This window comes from Corythoichthys intestinalis, chromosome 20, assembly GCF_030265065.1.
Source record: "Corythoichthys intestinalis isolate RoL2023-P3 chromosome 20, ASM3026506v1, whole genome shotgun sequence".
Taxonomy (NCBI): Eukaryota; Metazoa; Chordata; class Actinopteri; order Syngnathiformes; family Syngnathidae; genus Corythoichthys; species Corythoichthys intestinalis.
This window is the reverse complement of record NC_080414.1, coordinates 35,319,909-35,337,244: the sequence shown is the minus strand read 5'-3', so window position 1 is coordinate 35,337,244 and position 17,336 is coordinate 35,319,909. Positions and strand designations below refer to the sequence as shown.

General features: G+C 37.7%; 1 protein-coding gene across 1 annotated transcript; it reads left to right on the top strand.

The window, feature by feature from the left end:
- Positions 1-1,851: 1,851 nt before the first annotated feature.
- fbxo45 (F-box protein 45) lies at positions 1,852-16,043 on the top strand. The gene is made up of 3 exons (XM_057824810.1): positions 1,852-2,342; positions 8,566-8,922; positions 13,757-16,043. Exons 1-3 carry the CDS (start codon positions 2,025-2,027, stop codon positions 13,940-13,942), a joined length of 861 nt encoding a protein of 286 aa, XP_057680793.1. The 5' UTR covers positions 1,852-2,024; the 3' UTR covers positions 13,943-16,043.
- Positions 16,044-17,336: the final 1,293 nt, after the last annotated feature.

Sequence of the window (17,336 nt, the reverse complement as noted above, 5' to 3'; positions counted from 1 at the left end):
GAGTAAAACTGAAACACACAATAAATGAAATAAATATCTTTTTCTTATACAACGTAAATATACTGAATTTGTGAATGAAATAAACCAACCTGCTTTTTAACTGCTATTTAAACATGTATTTATACTATTAATTATCCTTATTAATAATTATCACTTGTATTTATTTTCTTTAACTGGCTATTAGAACGCTACAACCATCATACACTGTGACAAAATAAATTATCTCATAATATTCCACAATAACTAAATTTACCAAAAATATTGGTCTATAGATGCAAAATGACAACTTAGAAATCAAATACGTACCGACGATGCTATCAAAAGCATAAGATAGTTGCAGATTCAACTAGATTGACAGAGGAGACAATAACAACTGTACTGCCCTCGGTATATGAACGCTGGATACTACTTGGCAGTTAGATAACTCTTTGACATCACGACTCTGAAGACAGCTGTCCATTGTCCACAGGTTTATTGACATCGTGTAAAGAGTAAAACTGAAACACAATAAATGAAATGAATATCTTTTTCCCATACAATGTAAATATACTGAATTTGTGAATGAAATAAACCAACCTGCTTTTTAACTGCTATTTAAACATGTATTTATACTATTAATCGTCTTTGTTAATTATTATCACTTGTATTTATTCTCTTTAACTGGCTAATTAGAACGCTACAACCATCAGGCACAATGACAAAATAAATTCTCACATAATATTCCACAATAACTAAATTTACCAAAAATAATTATCTATATATGCAAAATGACATCTTAGAAATCAAATACGTACCGACGATGCTATCAAAAGCATATGATGGTTGCAGATTCAACTAGATTGACAGAGGAGACAATAACAAGCCACAGATTACCAGTCCGCCCCTGAATGGATGACGATCTTGGCGAAAAGTATTGCCTAAGCAGCCTGATTTAAAATTCCCCTCAAGAATAATTGGGGGGGGGAATCATTGTCAACGTATTATTATAAATATTCTTGTAAATTAATTTTATTGCTGACGCTGCGTTTCGGGGTCATCAACATGTTGTGCCCCCCCGCCCCAAAAGTCACCCTCCGCCTATGGAAAGACGAAATTTAGTTTTGGTGTTCCTGGATATTTTAGAGATTCTTGACAAATTTGCAATTTAATTTTGCTAATAAAATTCATAAAATTGGAAGTTTTCAAAATGTTTCTTCAGTAGTTTTTGAAAACAAAGGTTTGACCCGAACGGTGTACCACCTGAACAGATGCATGTGAAGGTTGATATCAGTCAATACAGATTTATTTTACATGGATCATTTAGCCTATCAATGAATTAGGTTCATATTCGTGAGAAATTTAACCCTGACCCCTGTTCACCCAATCTGTTTGTTCTGATTAATGTCCCGTCCCGAGCAAAAAGTGGACATGCAGGTTATGCTGTCATATCCTCCCTACCAATGTTGAGACCAAACCTACGCCCTCGCTAAGGGCAGTGCTAAAATAAATACACAACAGACTCTTGGCCTGCAGAACAAACGGTACAGCTTACGTCAATGTTCTTATTGAACCCTTTCGAAATAAAATATCTAACTGGATAAATTATGTTAATTATTTTAAAAGAAACTTCATTTTTGAATTAAGACTGCAAGCACAACATGCCAATGCGTGTGTTGTGACGTCATTGCAGGTCCTAGTGTGTGACTAAAAACAACATTTAAATGTAGCGATGATTCATACTTGTTTCTCAATTCAAATACCACAAACTAAGCACAGTTAGAATTTTGAACAAAACTAAAAGGTTTTACACTCTATATCCCCGGGAATAATTCTATGATAATTCTGTATTTATTTCTCTTCAAGGACGTTTACGCATCATTTCCCTTCAGCCTTCGAACTGGGAAGAATGGGATCCATACTGTTGTGATAGCAGTATCACCCATGTCCATGTCAACAGCTAAAATGTCGAGATTTAATTGAACCGTGCGGCTCATTCTGCGGTTTTAGGTGCCTGTTTTCACTGGTTTGCTAACAGTGGGACGACCATGTCGGGCGCTGCTGGCGGAGGCTCCTCTTGTCTGGGCGCAGCAGCAGGAGCTAGCTGCAGCTCCGCCGGTGTTCACGCTGCGGCATCCGGGGGAGGAGCAGGAGTGGCTGGGAGGCTACCTGCTCGGGTCCTGGAACACATTTTCTCGTATTTAGACCTGGCAGATTTGACACGGTGTGCTTTGGTGTGCTGGCATTGGAGCAACATTCTGGCGGATGAAAATAGCGAGGTGTGGCGCAGCCTGGGTGCTCGAACTCTTAGTGAAGAAGCTCTGCGATCTGACATTCTGTGTAATCTCCCGTCATACAAGGGCAAGGTGGGTTTAACGTGGAATTTGCACCAACATAACACATATTGTAACACCTATTTGTGTCAGTGGAAGCCAGTTAGTTTATAGATCCCATATACAGTGGTACCTCAAGATACGATATTAAATCTTTCCAGGGTGGCTTTCGTATCATGATTTTTTTCCCCTGTAGAATGAATTACGTGTTACATGTAAATCACCTAATTCGTTCCAAGCTTTACTAAAACACATTACGTTGGCTGTCATGTCCTCCTCTGATTGCCTGTCTTTATTTGTAATGCTTTGTCGCCGCCTCGTGGCGCTAAGTAACTAATTTGTTAGGTTTCAGCTCATTCTACAGACTGAGGCTGCAAACACTATTCAATTAAAATCGATGAATAACTTACCTCCCAATGAATTTGATCATTGATTTTGGCGGAAGCTTTAACAGTCCCGTTTGGGTCCTTGTTTGTGTGTAATGTGAGGCTCCACGTGCGTGCCAGTGAATCACACAGGCATGAAAATCTCTCACCTTTCGGCGAAATTCGCCGTTTTGAAGTCAAAAAGGGCGACCTACGTGAATTACGTTGATCCGAGGAGAAATTCTTTTTGGGAGGGGGGGGGGGGTCGGGAGGTTTTATTTAATTATTATTATTATCATCATGTGATTAACTTAGTACGTAAACTGAGCACTTAAGAACACAGTCAGCAAATCCTTCTAGATGCTTCGCTGACGAGAACCAATCATCGGCCCAAGCTGCGTTCCATTATTCCAAACGCGCGCACTCCTTACGCGTGTACATGGAGTGCTCGGAGAGCCTTCGGTTGCATTGTAAAGCTGCGAAAACAAAAAGCAGGCCTTATCCACATCGGGGCAGACCAGAGCGCAGCATACACACTTGCCTGTATTTGCCAGCAGATTGAATTTGGTGAGTAATGGTTTCAATCGTTTTCACGTTTTGCGATATAAAAAAGTTACTGCCATTCGTTGCAGCTTGCGTTGAACACTGCCAGAGCTAGCCAAATCTCCCATGAAAAAAAATATCTCCCGTTAAATTGGCGTCAAGCTTGTGTATTTAGCGGTAATATAAACGCAGAAACACACTGTTTAGTCAAATTAAGCGGCATTCTCTCGGATGGAGGGGGGCGCCTCACATCGCTCCCGTCGTCCGCCGGAGACGCGTTATTTTCGGCTTGGATTTGAGCTGACGGCCGGTGTCGGTACAACAGCGGCCCGGCAAGTGGTGGGAATGAGTCCTGCTTCTTAAAGCTTTTCAGAAATACAGGATTCCCTCGTTTTTCGCGGTTAATGGGGACCAGAACCCGCCGCAATAAGTGAAAACCGCGAAGTAGCGCCCCCCCACCCCCACCCCATTTTTTTTTGTGCGTGTTCAATGCATTTATTCAGATTTTACATTGGAAAAAAGATACATATATATAATACATGTTTTTTCACTTTTTTCACCAAAGTATCATTTATAAATGGTTTTCAAGCACTTCAAAATGTAAGAATTATGATAAGTTTTAAACATGTTACTGCCCCACCGAATTATTTTTAAACAGGAATAAAGTTGTTAGAAAATGCTTGGCTTTATTAAAAGCTTCATAGTGAGTCTACTCAAACCCTCTCAGGCTTTGGTAAACGGTGATTGGCACATGTGCAAAGTTTTTCTTTTTATATATATTTTTTTGTTTGAAGCAACTTATTTGATTGAATAATAAAGACACAAATGTCCTAGCCAAAATGTGGCCCAAACGCAAAACATTACTTAAATGGAAAAATTTGTTTCAATCAAGAAAAATAGTTTTCAAATGCTTTTTTTGTCTCAAATTTATTATTGCAATCAAAAACATTTTTTTTTTTTTATTGAAGCTACTTTTTGGGATTAAAAGTATATACTGTATTTTGATTGAAGCAACCTTGTTTTTGATAGAAGTAACTTTGTTTTTTGATTGAATAATAAAAACACAAATCTAACTCCATCGTTATTGAGTGAGAAAGAAATTAAGAAAGCTTTAAAACTAAAAGCCACCGGGGAGTCTGTTTGTTTTTTTAAATATTTATATTTCATTACATAGACATGAGTCGTAGGGAAGGAGATTGAGGGATAAAAAAAGGAGTTAGATGAGGCTGCTAAAGGCAGTGGATACCTCATCAGCTGGGTGAATAGCAGACCTGGTAAGAACAAGTTTGCAAGGATAGTCGGGCATTAAATCCAATTATAAACACAATTACAATGTTATTTTTCTATAAGATTTTTATGTCATTGCTTTTTTAATCATTAGGTGCTAGAGTTGTTAAGTATGGATAATAATGAAATAATAGTTTTAAGAAAACTGTGCTGTTGGTGGCTCAGTGACCATCTGATGTGGTTTGTTCTCAGATGGACAAGTTGAAGAAAGAAGTTTTGATGCAGAGGTTGAAGGAAGAAAAGAGGCAGACAGACTGAGTCACAGCCAGAAAGTGTTGATGACAGTTTTGATTTCTATTCACTGTTGCCCCCTCCCAATTAAAGTATGTCACAGTCGCAGCCAATTATTATCTAAAGCTGATTAAAATTGAAGTTATGTTGTTTTAAGGTGTATTAAATACTTGTTCATGTGCCCCTTTTGATCTACGAGCACCCACCCCTCCACCGGTCTCTGCACGGCCCTGCTGAAACACAGTGTGGGTCGACAGAGCTCAATATTTTGTTGGGGTGTACAATACAGTGTACTGGAACATATTTCCTCCACACCCTTCTCACCTTTTTAACCCCTGACCCATTTTCATGCCTGATTACAGCAAGAGGGAGAGAGTTCGCTGCTACACTCAGGTTGGGTTGCTAAATCAATAATGCCATATTACGAACTGTCAAGAGTTAGATTGTCTTTTGTGTTGTTAGATCCAGCGTGTCTCCGACAGAGGTTTTATTGTTTGTATTTTTTGTTGATGAGACGTTACTACTTAGCATTGAGCTAGTTAGCGATTATGCTAATCAGTGTCTTATGTGTCCGTTTATATTGTGTTTTGGAGAATAATATTAGCACTCGAGTTATTGTTAGATAAAACGTCTCATTTCTGTTTTATTTAAAAAAAATAAAAAAATAAAAAAAACACTGTAGCAGATGTTGTTGGTGAGTCTTCTTGCTCGCTGAGTTGAGTTCTTGTTGCCGTGTTCGGCCGCTTGTGTCTCTTCCAACTTTGCTGGTAACACGCGTGACAAATACTTTCCCCTCAGAACACAACATGCCCCACATTAGGTCCATGGGTGAATTTTGAACACAGAACGAAGGGTCACCACACCACATACATAAGACCCATCCATGTAATAGCTTTCAACACAAACTCCCATATAAACTGTAAATTGTCATACAAGCGAAATTGGGTTTGGGTTATATTTATGAACAACTGTTTGATCAAGAAAACTGAATTATTACTGTCTGCTTCCTCCTCATTCGATTTGTTTTGAAAATTAAAAGAGTCTTTGATACAATTTATATCAGCCTTTGCCCACAGGCAAAAAATGTCAATCAGCAGCACTTTTTTAAAAATTTGAATGAACAGGACTTTTGTCTGATTTGTGTACTAAGAAATTGTTTAAGTTTTATATTCAGAACCGTTATTAAAAACTTGTACTTAAATCTATTAAAACAAACCAGTTGTAGACTACAGTTAACTCAGGAAGCTGTTTAAAAAAATATATTATTCTTGAAGGAAATAGTCATTGATTTTGTCTTTGTTGTCTTTGTCATTGTTTCTTGCAACATGCCTAAAGCAACTTGAAGTTAAATTGTGAAGGTAATTGTAAAAAAGAGACATTTATCCGATTAATCGTTTAATTATTCATCCAATAAATCAATCATAAAATTAATCGTTAGCTGCGGCCCTACTACAGACGTTATCACATGACTATTGAGCTCATAGCAAACACAGAAAGCTAAAGGTGCGCCGTTTGTGCATTGAAAAAGCATTGCTTGTAAGTCATAGTCCTGTTTCATATACATGAGCATTGTAAAGCACATTGTGGTGTGTATATTTTGTCTGTTTACATTTATAGTCAAATATAGTTACATTATTGCATTGCTGCGAGCAGGAATGATCTGTTACAGTAGGTATTGTCTTTTGTATTCTGAATAATACTTCATAATATGAAGCGAAAAATAGAGTCGAAAAATGTTTCGTCAAATGAACTGTTTGCTTTCAAATCTTGAGGTAACACTGTATTAAAAATGATCCACGCCTATGAATGTGAGTGAATGCCAATGGTTGTACCCTGCCATTGGCTAGAGACCAGTCAAGGGGTGTTCTGCACCTCTCACTCATGGCTCGGATGGGCTCCAGCTTAGTCCCTCACTTTAATGAGGACAAGCAGCATATAAAATGTATGCTATGTACAGGCCCGGAGTGACTAATCGGGAGCTTCTGGACGATTCCAGAAGGGCCGGCCGGCCAGATGGGCCGGTCCGCGTTTTATTAAAAAAAAAATAAAAAAATAAATTACACTGTTATCATTTTTTGTTTGGTATTTATTTATGACAGTGTCACTGAGTATAACTTACATTCTGTTACCGCTGTCCCTGTAGGCCGTCTTAAAAAAAAAAAAAACAGTATTATTTTTTTTTCCAGACTCATCCTCACGTGTGCAGACGAAAAATACAGCATGCAGCTCCGCCCCCTAATTGTAGTCTGTATTGAGCCAAATTAGCTGCTATCTCGGTGCTCGGATGGATAAAAAGAGCAAGGGTGGCGCTGAAAAATAAGAATTAAAAAGAGAAAAGCACTCGTGAAAGAATCGGCAAAATGCGCGAAAATAGCTAATTTTTTTCATGCAACGACCTTGCTGCCTCAAACTACAGAGGATTACAACGAAAGTGGTAAGGCCAGATGGCGAATAAAATGCAACTTGCACCGTGTGATACGACAATATGTAATTGTGGAAACTTTGGCTTCTTGTAGCACCTCACAAGGGATATGTAGCAGCAAGCATTAGCCATAATGAACACACCACAGGTGCAGAGCTGGAAGGTAGGATTGCCATGTCGTTCAGCGAGTGAACATTAGAATTAATATAATCAATTACGTGGCGTTTTTAAAGTGGAAATGGAAAATGGATAATAGTATCATTAGAAGTTGTTACAATGTGCAATACGTATTCTTTATTTTTCATATTGTTATGTTGCTATGTTTGTTTTATCTGTAAGCACTCATTTTGTTAATATTTGATGTTGCAGAAAAGGTCTTATTTATTCATTTATTTTGGGGCTGCCAAAATTATCGCGTTAACGGGCGGTAATTAATTTTTTTAATGAATCACGTTAAAATATTTGACGCAATTAACGCACATGCCCTGCTCAGACAGATTTAAATGACAGTACAATGACATGCCCACTTGTTAATTGTGCTTTATGGAGTTTTGCCGCCCTCCGCTGGCGTTTGGGTGCGACTGATTTTATAGGCTTCAGCACCCATGAGCATTGTGTAAGTAATTATTGACATCAACAATGGCGGGCTACTAGTTTATTTTTTGATTGAAAATTTTACAAATTTTATTAAAACGAAAACATTAAGAGGGGTTTTAATATAAAATTTCTATAACTTGTACTAACATTTATCTTTTAAGAACTACAAGTCTTTCTATCCATGGATCGCTTTAACAGAATGTTAATAATGTTAATGCCATCTTGTTGATTTATTGTTATAATAAACAAATACAGTCCTTATGTACCTTATGTTGAATGTATATATCCATCTTGTGTCTCATCTTTCCATTCCAACAATAATTTACAGAAAAATATGGCATATTTTATAGATGGTTTGAATTGCGATTAATTACAATTAATTTTTAAGCTGTAATTAACTCGATCAAAAATTTTAATCATTTGACAGGCCTAATTTATTTTTCAAATGTATCATTTAATATAGTTTTTTTTAAAATCCATTTTTAAATTTGTTCAAAATATGTTGTGTTGCACTTGTTAAAATAAAGCCACCTTGTTAAACAACCATGACCTGCACTGAATTGGAATACACAGAATTACAGTACACGGCTTTAGAGAACACTGAACTTAACACGTGTATGCATAATGACATAATTTTAAATGAGTGGGCCGGTCTGAGGCATGAAATTCCAGGGCCGAAAATGAGTCCCACTCCGGCCCTGGCTATGTATGTAGTTGAGTAATTGTGAGGTTCAATATCCTGATTTTCAGGATTTTAGAAACTCAATGTGTAAAATGTTCTGAATTCTGACAAATGCCCTATGTCTTATAGCTCAAATCCTTCCAACACGCTCTGAGCTCCCATGACTGCTCTCGCAATGTGTACGTGAAGAAGAATGGATTCACCCTGCACCGCAACCCCATCGCACAGAGCACAGATGGAGCGCGGGGAAAGATCGGCTTCACGGAAGGGCGACACGCTTGGGAGATCTGGTGGGAAGGTCCTCTGGGCACAGTGGCAGTGATCGGCATCGCCACCAAGCGGGCGTCCATGCAGTGCCAAGGCTATGTGGCACTTCTGGGCAGTGATGACCAGAGCTGGGGCTGGAACCTGGTTGACAACAACCTTCTCCACAATGGGGAGGTGAACGGGAACTTTCCACAATGTAACAATGCGCCCAAATATCAGGTAGGAGCTACAAATGGTTAGCAATGGGACTGTTTCTATAAGCAATTAGATGTTAAAATTTGCTGTACAGTAACAAGTTTTACAGTAAAAAGGTTGTTCTGAACCAAATTGGGAAGGCCAAATTTTGAATAGCATAGCACTTCTGAAATCTGCAGACAATCTCTGTATTTGTTTAATGCACACAACAGGAATAGTACACACACAAAAGTAAAACATGTATATTTGGTATTTGTGGCTCTAGTATAGAGTTATGACTATTCATTAGGAGTGTCACAATATATGGAAAAGGTGCTTTGTAGCCCAAAAGGTTATCGATATGCTCCCACCAAGCATCGATATATCGTTTTAAGCAGGTGTCACTGTTTGAAACAAAAAAAACCCAAAAGGAACCAACACATTTGCATCCAAAATCATACATTAGAATAGTGTGTACGTTAGCTCACTGGCTGCTATTGACGGAGCTAGACATCCAATACATTTTGACTGAATTGGACATCTAGCACCATCAATGGCACTGAAACCAGAGTATTCAGAGCCAGTCTTTTATGGGGGTTTTCAGGTCATTTCGTGTTCTTTTGAGGCATTTACTGGTTAGTTCCGGATGATTTTGAGCCATTCCCTATTCATTAGGGGAGTCATCCCCAACCACCGGGCCGGGGACCGGTACCGGTCTGCGGGGCAGCAGAGAAATTATAAATAATTTGTTCACGACCGCAACCTGGCCTGTGCCTCTTGACTCATCAATATGCCTGTCTACTTTATTGACTAATCCGAGTAGAGATTTGTGTACATCGCCCTCCAGTGGTTGGCCGACATCACTGGGGTGTTTACCAAGCGTCAGTCAATGTAAACAGTAACGTTAGCTGCTGTTGGCAGCGTACGGTTGGCAGCGTGCTGCAGGCAGCGACGTCTTCGGACAACTTTTTGACGGGGAAAAGGCCACTTACTGAGCCAGAAGAAGAGCCTACAACCAAGTCCAGTCTGCATAATATGTGGCTAAAAGTAGGCACTTGGGAAAACAATTTAGAAGTTATCTTTTTCACTAATTTTTGATTAAATCATACAGTGCTGGCGAAAAGTATTGGCACCCCTGCAATTCTGACAGATAGTGCTCAATTTCTCCCAGAAAATGAATGCAATTACAAATGCTTTGGTAATAATTTCTTCGTTTATTTTGCTTGCAATGAAAAAATACAAAATGGAATGGAAAAATTATAGATATATAAAATAGATATATAAAAAATAGATATATAAAAATATAAATATATAAAAAAAATATATATATAAATCATTATCATGTTACACAAAACTCAAAAAATGGACCGGACAAAAATTGGCACCCTCAGCTTAATACTTGGTAGCACAACCTTTAGACAAAATAACTGCGAATAACAGCTTCTGGTATCCATCATTGAGATTCTTGCAATGCTCTGCTGGAATTTTAGAACATTCTTCTTTGGCCAACCGCTCCAGGTCTCTGAGATTTGAAGGGTGCCTTCTCCAAACTGCCATTTTCAGATCTCTTCACAAGTGTTCTATGGGATTCAGGTCTGGACTCATTGCTGGCCACTTAAGAAGTCTCCAGTGCTTTCTCTCAAACTATATTCTAGTGCTTTTGAAGTGTATTTTGGGTCATTGTCCTGCTGAAAAACCCATTACCTCTGAGGGAGACCCAGCTTTCTCACATTGGGCCGTACATTATGCTGCAAAATTTGTTGGTAGTCTTCAGACTTCATAATGCCATGCACACGGTCAAGCAGTCCAGTGCCAGAGGAAGCAAAGCAACCCCAAAACATCAGGGACCCTCCCCCAAGTGTGACTGTGTGGACCGTGCTCTTTTCTTTGAAGGCCTCGTTTTTCCCCCTGTAAACTCAATGTTGATGCCTTTTCTCAAAAAGCTCTACTTTTGTCTCATCTGACCAGACAACATTCTTCCAAAATGTTTTTGGCTTTCTCAGGTAAGTTTTGGCAAACTCCAGCCTGGCTTTTTTATGTCTATGGGTCAGAAGTGGGGTCTTCCTAGGTATCCTACCAAAGAGTCCCCTTTCATTCAGATGCCGACAGATAGTCAAGGTTGACACTGTTGTACCCTCAGACTGCAGGACAGCTTGAACTTGTTTGGATGTTAGTCGAGGTTCTTTATCCATCATCCGCACAAACGTTCGTTGAAATCTCTCGTCAATTTTTTTCCCGTCCACATCTAGGGAGATTAGCTATAGTGCCAGGGGCTTTACACTTATTGATGACACTGCGCACGGTAGACAAAGGAACATTCAGGTCTTTGAAGATGGACTTGTAGCCTTGAGATTGCCCATGCTTCCTCACAATTTTGCTTCTCAAGACAGTTCTTTGGCCTTCTTTCTACACGCAAGGACACAAGACAGAGGTTGAGTCAACTTTAATCAATCATCTGGTTGTACTTGTGATTTAGTTATTGCCACCACCTGTTATGTGCCACAGGCAAGTAACAGGTGCTGTTAATTACACAAATTAGAGAAGCGTCACATGATTTTTCAAAGGGTGCCAATACTTTTGTCTGGGCCATTTTTGGAGTTTTGTGTAAAATGTAGGGCTGTCAAAATTATCGCGTTAACGCACGGTAATTAATTTTTTTAATTAATCACGTTAAAATATTTGACGCAATTAACGCACATGTCCCGCTCAGACAGTATTCTGCCTTTTGGTAAGTTTTACAACAAGGTTTTTTGTGCTGTCTAACAGCGAACTCTTGTGGTCGCTTTGCGACATGGTGTATTGCTTTCTTGCCAGTTCAATATGGCTGCACGACGTCTCGGGCTGACGCCTACGTTGTAATGTTGTGCTTATATGATCCTTGGACAAGATTTGGCCGTAAGTATGGTTGTTGTAAAGAATGTACATATTATGTTAGTAAGCGAAATGTTATATTTCTTGTATGAGACGTTTTTTGTTTATGTTTAGTGAACCTGTATAGCGTGCTAAGCTAACGTTGTTGCTAATGCAATGCTTGTGTACTTTTTTTCTTAAGAGGACAGTGGTTTGAGGCCATTTTATTACTAAATCAGATGAAAAAGGAAGAAGTCTGATTATTAAGGCGTCGTTCACTAGCTGTCTAGCTTTGGAAAAAATAGACGCTTCGGAGTGAGGACAGCATAGACAGATTTAAATGACAATAGAGTGAAATGCCCACTACAGTCCTTATGTACCGTATGTTGAATGTATATATCCATCTTGTGTCTTATCTTTCCATTCCAACAAATTATTTTACAGAATATATATATAATTTACAGAAAAATATGGCATATTTTATAGATAGTTTGAATTGCGATTAATTGCGATTAGTTACGATTAATTAATTTTTAAGCTGTAATTAACTCGATTAAAAATTTTAATCGTTTGACAGCCCTAGTAAAATGATAATGATTATTTTTTGTCCCCATTCTCTTTTGTGTTTTTTCATTGCGAGCAAAATAAATGAAGATATTACTATCAAAGCATTTGTAATTGCAATCATTTTCTGGGAGTAATTAACCATTATCTGACAGAATTGCAGGGGTGACAATACTTTTGGCCAAGGGGAAAAGTGCAATAATAATTTGCCCAATGACACAATGATAAACCGCATTACTTTATATGATCCAAATATGGATGAATTATAGTGGACTCAGTCAATGTTTGTTCTTTGTTTTTTAAAACCAATTCTTCAGTACATAATGTTTTTGACATGTACTTTCTCCTGTAAAATAATGGCATATTACTTAACCGCTGACTTACAATGACTGACTTTTTACCAATAAAATGACCTACTTTTAAAGGGAACCACTGATAGAAAGACTTCTAGTTCTTAAAAGATAAATGTTAGTATGAGTTATAATAATTTGGTATTAAAACCCCTCTTGGTGTTTTTGTTTTTATAAAATTAGTTTAACAACTAGGTCGCCATTGTTGTTGGCGTCGCAATGCACTGTGGGCGGTGACGTCAATGAGTGGCGCTGCCGGGCTTTCAGAGTCACTCTAGCGCAGTGGTTCTGAACCTGGGTTGAATCGAACCCCAGGGGTTCGGTGAGTAAGTCTAAGGGGTTCGGCGAAGGTTAAGAAACGCAGAGCCCTGTTTTTGTACGCTGATTAAATCTAGGCATAGTAGCTTTTTAGACCAGGTTTTCGACTGGTTTGCTTCCATTATACAGGCTTAATCCATTTCTGCTAGTCCTCTGTCTAATGGGAGGAGGAACAGGTTTGCTCAGTGGAAGGTTGACTCGCACTTGGTATGAGGGAATACAACAGACCAATGGGCAGCGTAGTCTCAAATTGTGACCTGCTCATAAAAAAATGCTGTCAAAATGAGAAGAATTTTGAACGGGAATTTGCTAAATTATTAGCTTGCTAGCTTAGATATATCAGTTTCGAATGAATTTTGAAAAAAAATGCTTTATTATCTCATTCCGAAGTGTTCGGTGAATCCACATGTGAAATTTGTGGGGTTCGGGACCTTTAACAAGGTTAAGAACCACCGCTCTAGCGACATAAACATGTCATCTGTTCAGCCCTTTCAATTTGAACCTGAAAGGAACATTAATGAGCAGGACAGCACTGTTGATATTTCACAAAACGAGTAGCAAAAGCAAAGTGCAGAGGAAAGACAGGATGAGATGAGGCGAGAGAATATTTGTTGTATCATGAGATTGTTATTGTGAGCCTTGTATTGCAAACCGTATCTTATCGTGAGCTACCCAGAGGTTCCCACCCCTACTACACACATTATTAGTTTATAAATCAAGGAGTGATTACTCCTGTTTCTAAAAAAATAAAAAATGAATATTAATGAAAACATTGCTCATTTTGTTGTTCTCTGCAGATCGGAGAGAGGATACGGGTGATTCTCGACATGGATGATAAGACATTAGCCTTCGAGAGGGGTTTTGAGTTTTTGGGAGTTGCATTTCGGGGACTCCCAAAGGCCTGCCTGTTCCCTGCTGTCTCCGCGGTCTACGGCAACACTGAGGTCACCATGGTGTACTTGGGGAAGCCACTGGATGGCTAGGAGCCACATCTTGTTGTTTCACCAAAGCAGTCCTTTCCATTCATAATAAGGGTTGTTAAAATTTGTACTCCAACTCGACATGAAGTCAAATGTTTGGGCTATAAAAAGGACTGTTTATTTATGTGTCAGTGTGGGAGCTAATACAATTTGGATACAGACTCCTTTTACATCCAAGTATATCAACTTTTTACACTATTCAGGGCTGAACACAGATTTAAAGGCCCAGCCAGACGATTTTAGACTGTGGCACACACGACTAAATTTTTAATATAATAAAGCCCGCTATTGTATGAGTTCAGGAAACATCTAATTAAAGAATCCCGGTTTAATATTTACTATTAATTAAGCCACATCAACACAACCTGACCAAGTAGTTTTTATGCATGGGAAGTAATACAGGGAGAGTAATAATTGTATTTCATGTCAGTGTGTCTTCTGTGTGTTGCTATAGTATTACACTATCCTATTTATTTCTCTGTTTTATCCATGGTACTGTTAGATAATGTACGGTTTTAAAGCTGGAGAATAAAGTAATACTAAATGCCACTCCAGAATGATGGTGTGTTAGTTTATGAAGATGTGAGATCTCATTGATGATCACATCAATAGTGGACGTGTCTCGATGCTGAAATTGCCACTGTATAGTGATCAGGCACTGCATCTGTTATTTCCACAGAATGACTGATTTCGATCAACTTTTGATTTCAAAATATTTCCACAAGAGGTCAGTGTAGCAATTTCCCTATGTGCGGTATGCTCTCTATGCAACAAAGAACTCTCCCAATGAATTATTTCTATTCAAGAGGTGGCAAAAGTACATTGTAAAATACTGTATAAGTTGACTTTACTCGAATGAAAAAGCAAACTTGCTGCCTTAGAAAATGTAATTTATGTTACATTAATGTGATGCAATTTACTTAATTCAAGTTTTAAGGACTCGACATTAAGAGTTGGATGATAGTAAATTGCTTTATTGAATTTGCAGTACTCAAATTTACTTCAGTGAGTTAGATTACAGTAATTTATTTATTGCGAGCTTCCAGTACTAAAGTGATACCTTAGTTATCTTAAGTGCTACTCAATTGTCATATGCAGGTAAACTTATTTTTTTTAACCTGAAATAATTCTACAATATAAACAGTACATGCTAATTTAATAACAGATTTTCAAACAGTAATGACTGTACTCCTAAATCAATATAGGGATAACACTCAATGGATTAACTCAGGGGATTTAAACTTTATTTTAAAATGCTCAACAATGCATTTTAGACATAGGCAACATTGGCTGTTGACATGCTGCTGAATGTTTTGTTACTGCTTGGTGTGAAATGAACAATAACTTTATATAGTATAACCAGAGCTCTCTTCAACATCTACACTTACTTTCAGTGTTGTTATCCCTACTTTAAAAAAGTGATTCGTTACAAATGACTTTTCCCCCAAAATAATTGTGTTAGGAACTCTGTTACCTCACTGTAAGAGTAAGTAGTTACTCAGCAAAGTAACTGGTTACTTTTCATGTTCTACACGTTATTACATGATACATTCTATAACATCTTTCACATCAAAGATGTTTATATTAAGTGATTGAAAAGAACTTTTTCATTAAAAAAAAAAAAAACATGTCACACTTTTTACTTTTTAACCTTTAAAAAAAATTTTTTTTTTAATTTACCTAAATTAGTGTTATGGTATACAAGCTCAAACTTTCAAACGCTATGGGGGGGGGAGCCTTTTTGTTTTTCCTGTTCTACTGAACCCGCACTGAACCGTGACCTCCCTACCGAGATACAAACTGAACCGTGACTTGTGTGTATCGTCATACCCTAATATATAGTCTATAGACATATGTTTAAATATGCAGTGAGGCTCTGAATCTCCTGCCTCTCCAATCTTTGCTTTAGTTGTTTTGATTAAAAAAAACAAAAAAAAAACACAAGGTTCATGGATACATCATTCAAGAAAAGTTTAGGGCAAGTGACTATTTTTAATAATAAATAAAATAAAATAAAATTAAATGTAAAAACTAATTATATAATATATATACAGGGGTGAAAGTGGCTGCAATTTCTTGCCGGAACTCCCTGACGTGAAGGTCGCGATCCAGAAATTGTGTTTGTTTATTTATTTTTATTTTTTTGGGGGGGGGGGGGGTCAAACCTAAAACTACTGAAATACAAAGAAAACTGTTTTGCGACAGTTATTTCTATCACACATACAACTGACAACATACTGATTTTCATTTAAAATTATATTTTTTCAATGATTTGCAAAATAAAAGTTAACAAAAACAGCAATAATCCCAACCTCCATCTCCTAATTTTTATTTTCCCTCATTTCCTCACATACTAAATGCCAAATCTCAATTTTAACTACTTAAGAACATAGGTTGTACAGTACTGTGCAAAAGTTTTAGGCATAGGTATATTTTTATTATATTATGTATATACAGGATACACTGTATGTATAAATTTTCCCCAAGTGGAAGCTTCCATGATCCTAATAAATTTAATAATTAAAAAAAATATATATACAGTACTGTGCAAAAGTTTTAGGCAGGTGTCCTGCCTAAAACCTTTGCAGAGTACTGTATATTAAAATTGAAGTTAATGTAAACATTTACTTTTGCTTCTTTTTTAAAAATAAGATATACAGTGGGGAGAACAAGTATTTGATACACTGCCAATGGGTTTTCCCATTGACTGTGTATCAAATACTTGTTCTCCCCACTGTAAGTAACATACATTCGGAAAAATAAGTACAAATGACTTACAGTGCCTTGCAAAAGTATTCGGCCCCCTTGAATCTTGCAACCTTTCGCCACATTTCAGGCTTCAAACATAAAGATATGAAATTTAATTTTTTTGTCAAGAATCAACAACAAGTGGGACACAATCGTGAAGTGGAACAACATTTATTGGATTATTTAAAATTTTTTAACAAATAAAAAACTGAAAAGTGGGGCGTGCAATATTATTCGGCCCCTTTACTTTCAGTGCAGCAAACTCACTCCAGAAGTTCAGTGAGGATCTCTGAATGATCCAATGTTGTCCTAAATGACCGATGATGATAAATAGAATCCACCTGTGTGTAATCAAGTCTCCGTATAAATGCACCTGCTCTGTGATAGTCTCAGGGTTCTGTTTAAAGTGCAGAGAGCATTATGAAAACCAAGGAACACACCAGGCAGGTCCGAGATACTGTTGTGGAGAAGTTTAAAGCCGGATTTGGATACAAAAAGATTTCCCAAGCTTTAAACATCTCAAGGAGCACTGTGCAAGCCATCATATTGAAATGGAAGGAGCATCAGACCACTGCAAATCTACCAAGACCCGGCCGTCCTTCCAAACTTTCTTCTCAAACAAGGAGAAAACTGATCAGAGATGCAGCCA

Excerpts from the sequence above, each read along its gene's own strand:
- fbxo45 (XM_057824810.1), top strand. The coding sequence starts at position 2,025 with ATGTCGGGCGCTGCTGGCGGAGGCTCCTCTTGTCTGGGCGCAGCAGCA. Across the intron at positions 2,343-8,565 it reads TCCCGTCATACAAGGGCAAG|CTCAAATCCTTCCAACACGC; the intron begins GTGGGTTTAACG and ends TATGTCTTATAG. Across the intron at positions 8,923-13,756 it reads ACAATGCGCCCAAATATCAG|ATCGGAGAGAGGATACGGGT; the intron begins GTAGGAGCTACA and ends TGTTCTCTGCAG.